This window comes from Penicillium rubens (assembly GCF_028828025.1).
Source record: "Penicillium rubens strain IBT 27055 chromosome Unknown utg000001l_segment0_segment0, whole genome shotgun sequence".
In the NCBI taxonomy this organism is placed as follows: domain Eukaryota; kingdom Fungi; phylum Ascomycota; class Eurotiomycetes; order Eurotiales; family Aspergillaceae; genus Penicillium; species Penicillium rubens.
In genome coordinates, this window is record NW_026890599.1 from 1,420,881 (window position 1) to 1,434,987 (window position 14,107).

The following is a 14,107-nucleotide window of genomic DNA, read 5'->3' on the forward strand; positions in this document are numbered from 1 at the left end:
CTACACCGCTTCCGAGGCGCCTTATTCAACCTCCTTGTTCCTTCCGTCTCTGTCTTTCTTGCCTTTCCACTCTTCTCTCTGCCCCGGTTATCAACATCGTTCATATCCACTCATGGTCAGGAAAAGAAGTGTCGAAGACTCGAGTGTCATGCCTAAGTCGGAAAATCGGCAATGTCGCAGCACACAACTATCGACAAGAGACCTAAAGAAGGGGCCCAAGGCCTCAATTACGTCGCCACCTCCGAAATCACAGGCTGCCAAATTTAACGCTCGTGTGTTGAAGAAATTACAAGCAGCTGTCGATAATAACCCGGATATCAACTTGATGACGCAAATGCCTACCAACTATACTTCCCGCCTGATCGAATTTCAGGGCGAGGATCGAGAAGAAAGCAAGGAAATAAGCGGTAGGGCCGGACGGGAGGCGAATACCTATGCAAGGCTGACGGATATCTTTCGGCAGAGAAGTCAGAGACCACAAAACGACACAATGGTGATATCCGTGATTGCCTTCAAGCTTCGGATCCTGTTGACATTGTATGGCCTCTATCTTCCGCCATATTGGGGCTACTCGAAGAAACATCGCATATTGTGGAACCTCTGCCAGATGGCCTGCCTCAGCGGTTGCTTAACCTCATGCAAACAAGTGAGGTTCTTTGGAAGTCCCCGTTCCCGGAACGGATGATGGTTTTCAAGAGTGACGCCGGTGTCGTCGTGAAAGCGATGCGGCATGTGGATGATGATACTGAATACACGACACTACAATATCTCGAATGTCACAAACCTGACATCCCTGCTCCAAGGCCTCTAGGGTACGTGCGGATGAGTGGCATAACACTCATGTTTCAGACCTACAAGCCATCAACAACTCTTGCGACTGTATGGCCTCGGCTGGAAAACCACCAGAAAGCTTCCATCAGAGATCAATTGAGCTCGATTATGTCGGACCTGAGGTCTATACCTTACACTGATGGTTCCGCACTTGGAGGTGTGGCCGGTGAAGGTTGCAAAGACATCAGAAGGCATCTACGGAAGAGTGAGAAGCCGATTCGGAGCCTTGCCGAATTTGAAGAATTCCTATTCTCGAGCCATCATCCTGGCGGTCAAGTCTTCATTGAGCTGATTCGTCAACTTTATCCGGCACAACCCACGGAGATGAAGATTGTTTTCACGCATGGTGATCTTCGACCGGACAACATTACGGTAGACATGGGCGACTGCAACCAATGGGTTGTCACTGGGCTTCTTGATTGGGAATACAGTGGATTCTACCCAGAATACTGCGAAGCTTTTAAATGCACTAACTGCTTGGCTCCATACGAGGAAGATGATTGGTATCTGTTTCTGCCCGATTGCATCTCGCCAAAACGATATCCTCATTGGTGGCTCCTGGACAGAGTTCGAGAGGCCAGGTTTGTATGACTTCGCCAGCTAGCTATGTTCAAACAATTGCTCCTCTTTTGTCCATCAATATCTGCCTGGCCTCAATGTAATCCTCATCATCCCTATCTAAAACAAATTCCTCCTCTAAATTGTCAAGGATCTCCAGCACATAATCCTGACAATCCCATTCCGTACGTAGTCTCGTTGTCCACAGGGACACTCTGCGCAGCATTTCGCACTCTTTCAGGATCACTCTGAAGCAGCACGGCGACAAATACTAGCTGCTAAAAAGACCTCGATTTCTTTGGGTCTGCCATCACAGCCTTGCGTCTAAACGTTGGGTGCTGGCCAACCACTTCCTGGTATTGGTATAGAGCAATGCGCTGATCAATTCATTTGTAAAGTTATGTTCTTTTTCTATGGGTTACTACTTCCTTGTTTCGAAGCCTTTTTTTCTTTTAATATTTTCAACGGGAGGTCTATTATTCAAACATGAGGTTTTAACCTATAAGTACGAACAAGTACTGTAGAGTAGTCATAAGTGGCATTAAGCTAGAAGAGGCAACCCAACACACTCATGGAATTTGACGCGCAGGTTCAATATTGGAGAAAGCATGTCTTCCATATTTTGAATTAGACCGACTTCTGCTCTTTCTCCAATGCCACCATCTCCGTACAATGCAGTCTGATAGAAACCTGCTTGACTACAGCAAAAGCAACCAATACTCAAATCCCCTTACATTCCATCGTGACACATGACACATCCCTTGGCTTCCAAAGTGTACATAACGAGATATCATACGGGGTAGATCTAATGACGTGTCTGTAGTCACTTATGCATGTAGATCCGAGATTTGCCACATTCCTTCTGGAAGGATACCTGGAAACAGTCGGTTGCTGGTGAAGAAAGTCGGGTTATGTTTATCTTGTCCGTTATCAGGTCCCCCCCTTATCTCAGCCACGTAACCGAGAACGAGAATTGAGCCAAAGAACCACGATCTGTCAATTTACGCCCGTGCCCAACACTAGCGATCTGCGTCCCCTGCCCAGTGCTTGGTGTGTCCGCCGGTACCTGGTGACTGGCTGACAGCCGAGGCAGATAAGGTTAGATAGTCTTGGATCACCGTTTTAATAGGCGGGAGGTGATTCCACAAGTCTTGGGGGCGGAATGAGCTTCCTAGTGTGGAATACGGGCGCTTGGTGCCGAGCGCGCCGAGAGGGGATATTGAGTGTAGCGAGCTCTTGGAAGCTTGTGGCAGACTAATGCGAGTCCCATGGAGTAATATTATCGAAATTTGGGGCTGATTCCTCTTTGTCTCAATGGCCACATTTATTTTCGAACGGCCTAATTGGTTCGGCTTAAGACACCCACAAAACGGATATCGGAGGTCCGGCTCCAGGGGTATCAAAGTGCACAAAGTGCAATATTGTACAAAACAACAAAATGTACTCTGCACTCCATAGTGTACATATGAAGTTCGATATTGAGTACCACAATTATGTTGACATTACCCGAACCGCATGTCGATCAATGCAAAGTGCTTTCTCCGCAGAGGAAGGGAAAGTTGAAAAGTACCAATGCTCGCGCTAGTATTCTATTCATTTTACAATTTCCACCGCAAACACCTGGGGCTGTCTCACTTTCAACGTCACGCATGGACTCGGGGTATTTTGGGAGTCATTGGTCAGGTAGATTAATTTAACTAAAAACTAAGATTGGTCTGTCGCAGGGATGGGATTATCTTTCTGTTCTGTCATACCAGTGGACGTTAAATCCGGCTATCATCAGAGATCAGCTGCTCAATACTAATTTAAAATACAAGGATGACTATCCAATACCATTTAATACCATTTAATACCACGCACAGACGGAAATCCCCGAACCTCTCCACAAAGGAAAAGGGAAAATTAAAAATTGAGAAAAAAGTAAAGGGAAAAGAGAGCCAATCAGAATCATTCCAAGGTTAGAAAGTTGACCCTTTTAACTCCGAGCCGTGGACCCTACCTTCCCAGGATTGACGGAGTCCATCCTGATTGGGTTAGATCATGTCAATTCATGTTTTCTTGTTTTTTCCGTTTTCCATTTTCCATTTTCCATGTTTTCAGAGGGGATGGAATATCATATTAAATAACTATTCGCCTCCCCTCCGTTTTCATTCTCTTTCCAGCGACTCCAGAGCTGCTTTCGTTCTGTTATAATTCCTCGCCATTGCAGTGTTATATTCACTTGCTGCCTCTCGTTTATATACACCTTTTAACTTACATTATTTCCCCCCTTTTTTCGCTTCCCCACACTTTCCCTCATTTCCTGTGGCTTGGATTCAAATTCCTCGATATTCTGTCATTTCCACTGTACATATAGACAGTACATAATAATGGTTCGCTTTGTGACACCTTTGCTCCTGGCCTCGCTGTCAGTGAGCGCCTTCGCCGCGCAGAAGTGCAACTCTAGCAGCCAGTGCAAGGAGGAGAAATACCCCTGCTGCTCCCGTGAGTGATAATCTTCCAGATCGCAATTCATAGCTAACTGATTGTTCAATGCAGAATATGGTGAGTGTGGTACTGGTGCCTACTGTCTCGGTGGTTGCGACCCTCTCGCCTCATTCTCTCTCGATTCCTGCGCTCCAATGCCCGTCTGCGAGAGCAAGACATACACCTGGGAAAACCTCGACAATGCCGTCACCCAGGACAAGTACCTTGGTAACGCCAGCGCTGCCGACTGGACCTACAGCGGAAAGGAGGTCAAGACCGAGGATGGCAATCTGATCATGACCATGCCTGCCAACAGTGTCGGTACTCTCTTCGCCAACAACCACTACGTCTGGTACGGCAAGGTCTCCGGAAAGTTCAAGAGCTCCCGCGGCAAGGGTGTTGTTACCGCTTTCATTCTTCTGTCCGATGTTAAGGACGAGATCGACTACGAGTGGGTCGGCGCTGATTTGACCACGGTGCAAACCAACTACTACTGGCAGGGTGTCCTGGACTGTAAGTCAAGACAAGAGAAGAAATATCTAATCCGAATAATCGATACTGATCTGAAGAATTAGGGCACAACAGCGGCAACATCACCGTGGATGGCGAGGACACCTTCAATGACTGGCACACCTACGAGATCGACTGGACCCCTGAGAAGGTGGACTGGATCGTCGACGGCTCCGTGCACCGCACCCTGAAGAAGGCCGACACCTACAACGAGACCTCCAAGCAGTACGAGTTCCCCCAGACACCCGCTCGCCTTCAAATGTCGCTCTGGCCCGCCGGCCAGGCCAGCAACGCCCAGGGCACCATCGACTGGGCCGGTGGTGAGATCGACTGGAAGAGCGAGGACATTGAGGAATCTGGTTACTACTATGCCACCGTCGGCGAGGTCAGTGTGAAGTGCTACGATGCTCCTTCCGATGCCAAGAAGACCGGCGACAAGGCCTACATCTACGCCAACTCCGCTGCCATGGAGAGCGATATCTCTATCACCGACAACTCCACCATCCTTGCCTCCCTCGGCGCCACTGGTCTTGACATGGATCTCGGCGCTGATAAGTCCAGTTCTTCATCCAGCTCTGCGTCCAACAGCATCCCCACCGGCTCCGGCGGCTCCGGCGGTATGTCCGGTGACAACACTTCCTCTGACTCCGGCTCTGGCACTTCCACCGCCGATGGCTCGGAGACTTCCACTTCGGGCTTCACCCAGGGATCTTCTACCCAGGACAGCGGTGCGGCTGGCCAGAACGAGCGTGTCCTCCGTGGCTCCCTCTTCGGTGTCCTGGTGGCCCTTGTTGTCCTGGTGACACTGTAAATGTTTTGCTGGTTTGATCTATATATCAGCGTTTCATCATTTTTATTTTCTTCTTTCTTGCCATGCTTATTGCACAGCATCGGGTACATTTTTCTTGTTGACTATTGTGCATCTTCGCTTCGTGTCTGTCTCTGACTGACCTTGAACAAATCACCTAATGAATAACTTTGTTCCTTGTATCTTTTTTTCACTTCTTCCTTCACTAGGTCGTGATGTTCAATGGTCGATTGCATTCGCATCTGCACTTTCCCTCCATTTTCTGTTCGATATACACCCACCCGGCGTTTTTTTGGCCGGTCTATGCTCTGTCAATTTCTTTCTGATTTATACCACGTACCGCTTCTGACCCCCTGCACATGACTGGAAAATAGCTACAAGGTCCGTTTGATCTTTTGTTCATATATACCATATTTTTCAGACTGCACTCCATGACTCCCTTTCCGTTGTTCCATCGCAGGTAAAACTGAGGACTCTGTCTAGGTACAGGTGGACGTCCCTGTAATACATAATTAGCTCTCCTACAACTACGGCAGCTTGTCGAGAAGCAATAGTTCTTCGAATCGACATCTCATTATTCCATCATGGACGTCGAGAGTACGTACAGATTGATCACAGAATCCGTGAACGCCAAAAAGACTATTTCCACCCGCCACAAAGATCCAAGACATCCTTATGGCGATGTCTCAGCCTTAATATTTGGCTCCTTCTCTTCCAATTCCTCCTTGGTAGGCTTTCTTGCCCACACGCGGTTCCTAAAAATTGTTAGCATGGAACACTCAGTTATACGATTGAAAAGAAAACCTACGCAGGTTCATAAGCATGAATGTGTGGACTGCTCAGCTCCGTGCGGACTTTAGCCAGGAACACATGCACCTCCTCTTTTGACCATGGTACCGGTTCTCCAAAATGTGTAAGAAGCCACATCGCCCAACCTTCTAGAGCAGCGTTCCAATGGCCATACTGAAGGTGTCCGGCCTCCTTTAGGGCATTATCCCTAGCCCAGGGTCCGATAGGGATCTTATATTTCTCCTCATGCACGTCCACAAACCCAGCTTCCTCGATAGCGCTGCGCATCGTCTCATGGGTTCTGAGTGACCGCCCGGCTCGCTCAGAGCATCTAATAAACATGTCGCCCCACCCATATAGCTGGTGTTCCTTCTTCAAGGTACCGTCATCGCTATAGACTCGCACGTCTAATTCCATTTGTTCGATCCAACCACCAGGCTCTAGGGCGCTATTGCAAAATAGGTAAGAAATTAGGGCGCGATGTCTCAGAAGTAGATTAGTATACGGATTGAAACTCACTCGTAGGCTTGTTTGTATAGTTCGTGCCATCCATCCGGAGGGAATGCGCCATACATTAGGCGCATGTGGATAAAGTCGAAGGGCTCTCTCCATGTCCACTCGCGAAGAACATCATCTACCTCGAAGAGGCAGTTCGGAGGCATCCATGACACGGGTGGGGGGAAGATATCCACTCCGCGGACGGTGGCTGATTGGTTTCAGTTAATAATAGTTCAGTCAAAAATGGTCCAGTCAGAAATAGAAAGTTTAGAATCGAGAAATTCAGTACCTGATGGATAGCGATCGGCCACATCACTAAGGGTTTGTTAGACTCTCTTAAAAAGGGTTACCGTTCGACTCACATTGCCCAACTCCCTTGGCCAGTCCCGATATCCAAGATATTCTATATTCGGTAGTCAGCGGGACGTCCGAGGATCGCCTCTGTATAAACTTACCTTAGGCGAATCGCCGATAGGGGCGCGGAAAAGAGGATTTAGCTGATCGTGATCTAGCACGAGAAACATCATATGTCTGAGTTCGTTAATACCATAGCTCTTCTAGCCAGCGAGTATGGGAAGTGTGGGGATGGGATGCGGTTTACCCAATCTCAAATGCTTCGAATTGCTGCTCATCAGAGGGACCCCTTGATATTGTTACTTTGCGTAAAACAAGTTATTTGTTTCGGAACCAACCAGTAGTCATCTTCTTTCGTGGCTTGGTATCTATATAACGGGTCAGTCTTAGGGATCGGTTTCAAACTGGGGAATATACTGACCTTCGGCCGTTTTCCACTCGTCCCCTCGCAATCGCGGACGCAAGAGAGGTGGTATCCCTACACACTGGAAGTAAGAATTTGACCATATATATGATTCCGAGTGGTGCTCACGACTGAAGGTCGTGCGGGTCCATGCCATAGCCAGTGGACATAGCGTAGAAATCTGGGTCCTAGGCGAGAGTGAGAACGCCGACATCAGATTAGGGAATTGCCACTTACCACCGCAATTTGATCCATTTTCTCAGCCATAGTCTCGACACTCCTGCAAAGGCTGGAAGATAAAACACTGTCAAGGGAGAAAAGCGAAGGTGGAGTGTAAGAGTGTCAGGACGGGACGGGACCACAAGCCGGAGGTCCACAAACGTTGAACTAGCAACGTGAGCCGAGCCCTATGCGGATTAGTATGGCCAAGTTAGGTTGCATACATATGTAGCTGTATGTACCGGATTTTAGGCCGCGGATGCGAATTTCCCGATCGGGGTGCCGCCGCCTTATGAGGGGGCTCAGGGTCCTGTTCACTGAGTATTTCACAGCACAGGGTGATTACTCAGTATACTCAAGGGTACCTATGTATGCAACAGCGCTTAATGAGCGCAAAGACTTCCAAGGTTGCTCACTCTACGGCCTGAAAATAAAGGCAGAGATGGAACAATCCACGTGACATGTGCATCATTTGTTAGCCATCTATTCTGTGATACTAGCGTCAACAACCAAGAATCCACCTAACATTGATCAGCCTTTTTTGTTGATAGCCCCTGCCCTCAGGGAAGTTATTCACTCGTATGGCCTTTAAGAAAATGATGAGGTTTGAAATTATATAGCTTATACCTTTCTGTAAGCACTATAATTTCTGAGCGCGGTCAGAACCGTCGCCTATAGGCTTTATCTAGGTCTAATTTCAATGGGTCTCAATGGGTAGGTAGACTACGACAGTGCCCGCCTACGGGCCGGCCTAGGCTTCCGTAAAGCCCAACTTTGGGCCCGGAGTCACGAACAAACTGGGATTTCTAATGCTGAGGCTGATGCCCCACTTCCGGGATCCGATCCTAGAAGCACCGGGTTACGCACGTCAGTGAGAGCTCGTAAGCGAACAAGATAGGATGATAGTGACTGGGCCTATCATTGAAAAGAAGTGCAATGTATATATGAAATAAAATCATCATCTGAATCATTATCTGAGTCTATAAATTGCGGGTAATATATAAATTCAGATACTTCATATGTATACAAAATACCCAAAAAACCACCTAGAAATGCATAAATTATATAGTCATGTGAACGTCACGTTTTTACGATTTAATAGGTCTAATGGGCGCCCATAGATTGGCTTGGGTTTTGGGTTTCGTGGGTTTTGGCGCAGCCTACCTATAGGGTTACCGAGATCAGATAGAGCGGGTTAAGTTTAAGTTCCTAGTAGTTAGCGTTATAGGCGACTAAGATGTGATGGTTTTTACCATGATCGTAGGGCTCGGATCCATTGTAGATCGGATCTCTCTCAGCCAGGCGAGCGGAGCGGCAGGTGGGGTCGAGGGCGTAGGGCCAGCAAGCCGGTTCGGTTCGGGGCGAGTCTTGGCGTGTATCAGTGAGAGCTGTGGAGGTAAGAATGGTGATGAAAGGAGACAAAAGGACAGGTGGTATTGGCCCGATGTGGAAACCCACTTTTGATCAAAGATTTAGAGTGCCTCTATGCGAGACAACAGGTATAGGGGAAGAAAGGAAGAAAGAGAGAGAAAAGATTTCGAGAAACCGTTGTAATGGAATGATACTGCACCGGACACGCTAGAGACATGTATATCGCTCACATTGTGCTCACGCCCCGTCAGGACCACTCCCTGATGGCACAGCCGATCTAGCCTGTTCATCTTTGACACGGAGAGAGAAACCTACGATGATTTCGGCCAGGTCCCTCATGTGAGATTTCTTGCCGATATCCCATGGGCCGTACTCGTGCAAGTGGAGGAATCTATTCTCGGGGTAGCTCTTCAACCCTTGAAATTCTCCCTTTAGGAACTTTACGTAGTCCTCGTGGTAGCGAGCGAGTGTCAAATACATCTCATGTCGATTCAAAGAGATCAAGAGGCGCCTACAGCACTTAGCACGAAAATATGCGAATATTCACACTCCACTCACGTTTCGAATGGATGACGTCGCAGATTCTCCTCATCATTCATGATCCAGCTGACCATTTCTGCGCCTTCTTGCCACTCGACCAACGGATATTGCTCGGGGTCCCGGATTCCTGCCTTTACCTCCACAATAGCAAAAATATCGCTTTTCTTGACTCCCACAAGGTATCCGTCGACATATGCGGTTAATTGGACTTCTCCAAAAGACACGCTACCGAACAGATTACCATTAGGGGACCATTGGCAGTTCACGCCCTGGCCTACGCTGAGTGTCAAAGCGTTGAGAAGGTTGATCACGAATTGGTTCACCTGCGGTTCTCCATCCGCTCTGGCGTACTTGACCCACTTCCTCGAGGCTGCAGTAGACAGTTCCGTTGGCACACTTGAAGCGGCAGTAGACGGTTCAGTTGGCGCAGTTGAAGCGGCAGCACTAGGACTGCGTCCCGCGGTATCTGCTGATAGTTCAGGAGCTTGAGGTCGATCTCGACGCCGAAGTTCAACTGTCTGGGAAGGTTCCTGGGAATCCGAAGCTACTATCGCAAGCTGACCCTGTCTCACTAGGGCGAACATGCCAAGCTTTCGGTCGGTTGGGTACTGGTCCGTTTCGATATATGAGAGCCACGTCTGTATTGCTTCGTCCCCCTTGACCATCTCCTTGGCTCTGCCTTCAGTTTCTCGATCGGGGAACTCGGTGATATTGGAGACCCTCCGAATGATCCTCATGCTGAGATATTCCTTGAACGTGACCTTTGAACCTGGGTGCAGACACTCGAGCTTGCTTGGATTTTTGGTCAGGACGTGGCAACCGCGCGCGCTGGCTCTCCATTGACTGACGGTCGAGGGCACCTTCGGTGCTGGAGGGCGGGGTGTTGGAGGGGGTTCCATGGTTACTTGAAATCTGCTTTTTCCAATGAGTATTTGTGGGGGAAAAATGAGAAATCAGTTGCCTTTCCAATAACGAATCCAAGGTTCCAAGGTTGTTTTGAGCTGACAAAGCAGCACAAACCTGCCCAGGTGCCTAGGTAGGTACCTACCTACCTACCTAGGTAGAGAAACAGATCTTATTGAGGCACCAGATGAAGTCGTATTGATCTATACAGAAATCATCCTGCAACCTTAGGACCAATAGACGATAGTTTAATTGAAAATTCATTGAATGAGACTGCCACAAACATTGTTCTGTTGCTACTATATAAATGCGTAGGCCCGGGCTGTTGAATGCTATTGAATCAATGGGCAATTGCAGAATTGTATTGGGGAGGCGTTTGACCAATTCTGAATGAGATATCTATACTTGAACAAGCCTCCTAAATGGGAACGTTATTCTGAGGCGCACCCACTTTCCCCTCTCAACTCTCATGCTTCACGATGAAGAACAGCGACAGAAGGAATGTTCCCGGCGTAAGTGCATCAAATTCAGTGGAAAGTACAGCAAATCAGTCTCTAACATCCCGTAGTGTTGCCCGTTCTGTGACAAAACACAGCCTGCTGGAATACAGTGCCCCACTATTGTGGCACTCGATGTAGCGAATACCGGTGGTATCCAGGCGTTGAGTTCTCAGCCTAGCAGTGCCGTTACTGCTCCGACCGTGACACCCGCCTCCGTGCCGCTGCCGCACGCTACTCGTGTCTCATAGCAAGTGACCAGGTAATTACTGACACACCCTTATTCATGTAGCAAACTGCCAGGATCAAGCGGAAGCATGATCGTAAAAAGCAAACCAGTGCGGAAAGGGGCTGAAACGAGTTCGCAAGAAGTGGTGACATAAAAGGCCCACAGGTGAGTTCTCTTAATCTAGGTTCTTCAGTCGTCAAAGATTGTACTAATAGTATACTACTAAAGGGCAATCTACCAAGAACGACGATGACAAGGACACTGACACCAACCCAATAGCCAACAAAGACTGTCGGCGAAGAAGATCCCAGCAGTGAGTCCTCTTGCTTGATGTTCATACAAATCACTCTTCCCCAGTAGATTGATTAAATATAACTTGGCAACAGAAATGCGTACACAATACCTAGCTTTGGTCAAGGCAAGCTTCTATTTAAGCTTTGCTCATCGACTAATGGCAGGGGCGATGTAGCGTAGACCTAAACTCAGACTCGGTTTGCGTTGGCACTGAAAGGTCTTCGATCTTCATTGAACCAGTCTGAATACATGACATCAGAACTCAAAGTCTAGATCATAATTGCAATATGCTAATCTCATAATAGTGTCCCCTACGTCTAATCATGGTGATGATGCTGCCTCGGAGATAGGAGGGTCGCTAGCGGCCACGTTGACGCCTCCCTTCCGTCTTCGATGGGTGTTAAATATGTATTCTCCACCGGATACCTCGAGAGCAACGGTTATAGATGGGCTGATGCTGTTAAGGAAGAAGAACAGAAGAAGAACAGAAGAAGGCAGCGAAGAAGGTAGAGGGAGAGACTTAAGATTGGCCCCACTTTGAAATCACGCTAACCACCACTCACTTTTTTTCTTCTTCCTACACCACCCCTATACCTCTCTTAGGCACAGAAAATAACTCTTTACGTAGAGTAAAAGGTGAGCTTTTATATAAGCAACGCTTATCTATTATCTATACCTATCAAGCCGGTGTTTCGTAGTTAAAGCTAGCTATTGATTTTAGGTGCACTTATGAGATCCGTCGGCCACTGCTCCAACGTTTACCCATTAGACCAAAAGGTCATAACAAAGTCAGTTCATGAGAACCGACTTGTTGCAGTGGTTAGACTGCGACAACGCCCGTTAAAGTGGAGACACTTTTAGCGTCGCCAAGACATATGCGGACACTCTTGGCAAAGTGGGTACTGCCAAAATCTGGTTATGTACATAAAATAGCCTAATAGGGTAATTTTTGCATTACTTTTGCATAATGGTGGGCGATGGGCGTCAAATTTCAAAAGGCCCACGGGCCGTGGACACTTTCTAGTGCCCATGGACGGGCGATGTCGCAGTCTAGCTGCCTGTAACGGGTTAGACCCGCTTCCTACTATATGGCCCTGCCATATAGGCTTCCGTCTCCGCACGCTTCCGTTCTGCCACCGCCTTGCCTGTCATCCTTATTATTGTCTCGCTTGCTTCATTCCTTCCCTTCTCCAAGCTTTTTCTGTAAACCCGTGTGGACAGCATGTCGACTTAGTCAGTATTGAATCAATTTGGCTTCGTTCCTTCACATATATTTTGTGATGGTGGGGTAAAAATGCGGGTGGGTAAAATACTTTGTGGTAGGGTCTGTATTAAATAGCTAATTCAAGCTCATAGACGTAACAGGGCCGACAAGAGAGCCAATAATAGGATTCGGCTCTTCTAAGGCTATCGGAACTGGCTGGCTCATATCATAACGAACGAAAAGTTCAACTGGTGCCGTTTCGTCATCCGCAAAACTCCATAGCTGAGAATATTGCAAAAGCAAGCTTTCTCCATGTAATGAAGCTTGAATTATTCTTCCATGTTTCTGTCCAGTGTATGAAAGAACCAATAACTATAAAAAATAAGTGAGTACTTAGGAAATCTCTAGTAGCTAGGAAGTGTAAGTAAGATACTAACTGGATGGATCGGGTGGTCCCGGAACGGCCGATCGGATGTTCGAGCAACCATCACGGTTAGGACGGCGCTTACTTCTTGGAGAGTAAGGCAATTCTCTGCATGATTTGCGGGAACATCGGATAAAAGTTCCATAATTGCATGTGGGTTAAAGCTTGGCTGAAAAACTTCTCGGAGACTTAGTATACGCCAATAGTTCCTTCTATTAAGTCCACATAGTTCAGGAGCGCTATGCTTCCATTTCGTCCTAGTATATTTAGTCCCTAAAAACAGTAGAGTAAAAGAGAAAAAGCAAAGTGCACTAACCTCCGTTCGTAGATAGATCTTAGATCGCTGAGAGTAGAGCCCCGGGAAAGCCCTCTCCGAGGAAGCATCTGCTGGGATTGAATATGCCAACGTGTCTGTCTGGCATGATCTTCCCAGGCATCCGGCCCATATAAAAGTGTCAATGTATCCCATCTTGATTTAGCGAATTCCAGGGGATGTTCGACCTTAGGGTCATTCTGGACTTCTCGTAACAGAGTCTGGAAGTCCCGGGGGTTATTAAGCCGTTGAAGAGTCTGTGGAGGATGGTCCGCAGCCATCGAAACCGTATCGAGTGGATATTTTTGAAGCACCTTTTCCGGATAAGGCCGAAAGAAACATGGATCAAATTGTACAGAGCCGTCACCTGTCATGCCAACTTGCTGGCTATAGATTCCGAGGCCTTGGAGATCACCGGGGGAAAGAAACCAAGATTCACAACTCTTAAGTAGCTTGTAGAGTCGCTTAACTTCATCGCAACGCCTGGTCTGGGTTTGTTTATCCATTTTCGTGTGAGAGGGGAAGAGTTAAGAACTCTGAGAACGAAAGAAAATCAATTCTATTGATGATGAATGGAAGTGACGATGGAGTGTGGCCGTCAATATGTTGGATGGTCAGGTGACCTTAGGTAGGCCACGGAGACGTAGACCTCATTAAAAACATTTTGAGAGCGGGCACTCTGAGGGCGGCCCTCATTTGCATTAAAAAAGTTGACCTTTCTCAATTTAGACGTATAAAACTGCTAAGTCATCTTAATAAATTACTGTTATTTAGCACTGTTTAGGTTTGAATATTACTTTTATCATCTATTTCTTTATTAATATTAAGAAATTTTAAGAAATTGAGTTTTATAATTAATCATAGTATGTAATAGTGACATTGTAGGTTTTCAATCT

At 47.4% G+C, this 14,107-nt stretch overlaps 7 protein-coding genes across 7 annotated transcripts; 3 read left to right on the forward strand and 4 right to left on the reverse strand.

Moving 5' to 3' along the window:
* Nucleotides 1–148: 148 nt before the first annotated feature.
* On the forward strand, nucleotides 149–1,422 carry N7525_000569 (aminoglycoside phosphotransferase family protein; the record flags this gene model as incomplete). The annotated part of the gene is made up of 2 exons (XM_061211616.1): nucleotides 149–407; nucleotides 464–1,422. The coding sequence occupies 2 exons, from the start codon at nucleotides 149–151 to the stop codon at nucleotides 1,420–1,422; spliced, it is 1,218 nt and encodes a 405-aa protein (XP_061070842.1).
* Nucleotides 1,423–1,441: 19 nt separating this feature from the next.
* N7525_000570 (uncharacterized protein) lies at nucleotides 1,442–1,766 on the reverse strand (the record flags this gene model as incomplete). The annotated part of the gene is made up of 2 exons (XM_061211617.1): nucleotides 1,442–1,637; nucleotides 1,678–1,766. Coding segments are annotated over 2 exons (285 nt in total), but the record flags the coding sequence as incomplete, so codon positions are not given.
* Nucleotides 1,767–3,758: 1,992 nt separating this feature from the next.
* Nucleotides 3,759–5,176, forward strand: utr2 (putative cell wall glucanase (Utr2); the record flags this gene model as incomplete). Its single annotated transcript, XM_002562216.1, has 3 exons — nucleotides 3,759–3,873; nucleotides 3,928–4,368; nucleotides 4,431–5,176. The coding sequence occupies 3 exons, from the start codon at nucleotides 3,759–3,761 to the stop codon at nucleotides 5,174–5,176; spliced, it is 1,302 nt and encodes a 433-aa protein (XP_002562262.1).
* A 670-nt stretch (nucleotides 5,177–5,846) lies between these two features.
* On the reverse strand, nucleotides 5,847–7,484 carry N7525_000572 (class I SAM-dependent methyltransferase; the record flags this gene model as incomplete). The annotated part of the gene is made up of 11 exons (XM_061211618.1): nucleotides 5,847–5,928; nucleotides 5,982–6,410; nucleotides 6,482–6,668; nucleotides 6,750–6,775; nucleotides 6,823–6,863; nucleotides 6,916–6,991; nucleotides 7,062–7,103; nucleotides 7,153–7,182; nucleotides 7,236–7,292; nucleotides 7,347–7,405; nucleotides 7,455–7,484. 11 exons carry the CDS (start codon nucleotides 7,482–7,484, stop codon nucleotides 5,847–5,849), a joined length of 1,059 nt encoding a protein of 352 aa, XP_061070844.1.
* A 1,560-nt stretch (nucleotides 7,485–9,044) lies between these two features.
* N7525_000573 (uncharacterized protein) lies at nucleotides 9,045–10,246 on the reverse strand (the record flags this gene model as incomplete). Its single annotated transcript, XM_002562214.2, has 2 exons — nucleotides 9,045–9,318; nucleotides 9,366–10,246. 2 exons carry the CDS (start codon nucleotides 10,244–10,246, stop codon nucleotides 9,045–9,047), a joined length of 1,155 nt encoding a protein of 384 aa, XP_002562260.2.
* Nucleotides 10,247–10,729: 483 nt separating this feature from the next.
* Nucleotides 10,730–10,998, forward strand: N7525_000574 (uncharacterized protein; the record flags this gene model as incomplete). The annotated part of the gene is made up of 2 exons (XM_061211619.1): nucleotides 10,730–10,762; nucleotides 10,819–10,998. The coding sequence occupies 2 exons, from the start codon at nucleotides 10,730–10,732 to the stop codon at nucleotides 10,996–10,998; spliced, it is 213 nt and encodes a 70-aa protein (XP_061070845.1).
* Nucleotides 10,999–12,600: 1,602 nt separating this feature from the next.
* On the reverse strand, nucleotides 12,601–13,760 carry N7525_000575 (uncharacterized protein). Its single transcript, XM_061211620.1, has 3 exons — nucleotides 13,215–13,760; nucleotides 12,912–13,155; nucleotides 12,601–12,846 (listed from the first exon to the last, which is right to left on the reverse strand). The coding sequence occupies exons 1-3, from the start codon at nucleotides 13,715–13,717 to the stop codon at nucleotides 12,610–12,612; spliced, it is 984 nt and encodes a 327-aa protein (XP_061070846.1). The 5' UTR covers nucleotides 13,718–13,760; the 3' UTR covers nucleotides 12,601–12,609.
* Between the last annotated feature and the right edge of the window lie 347 nt (nucleotides 13,761–14,107).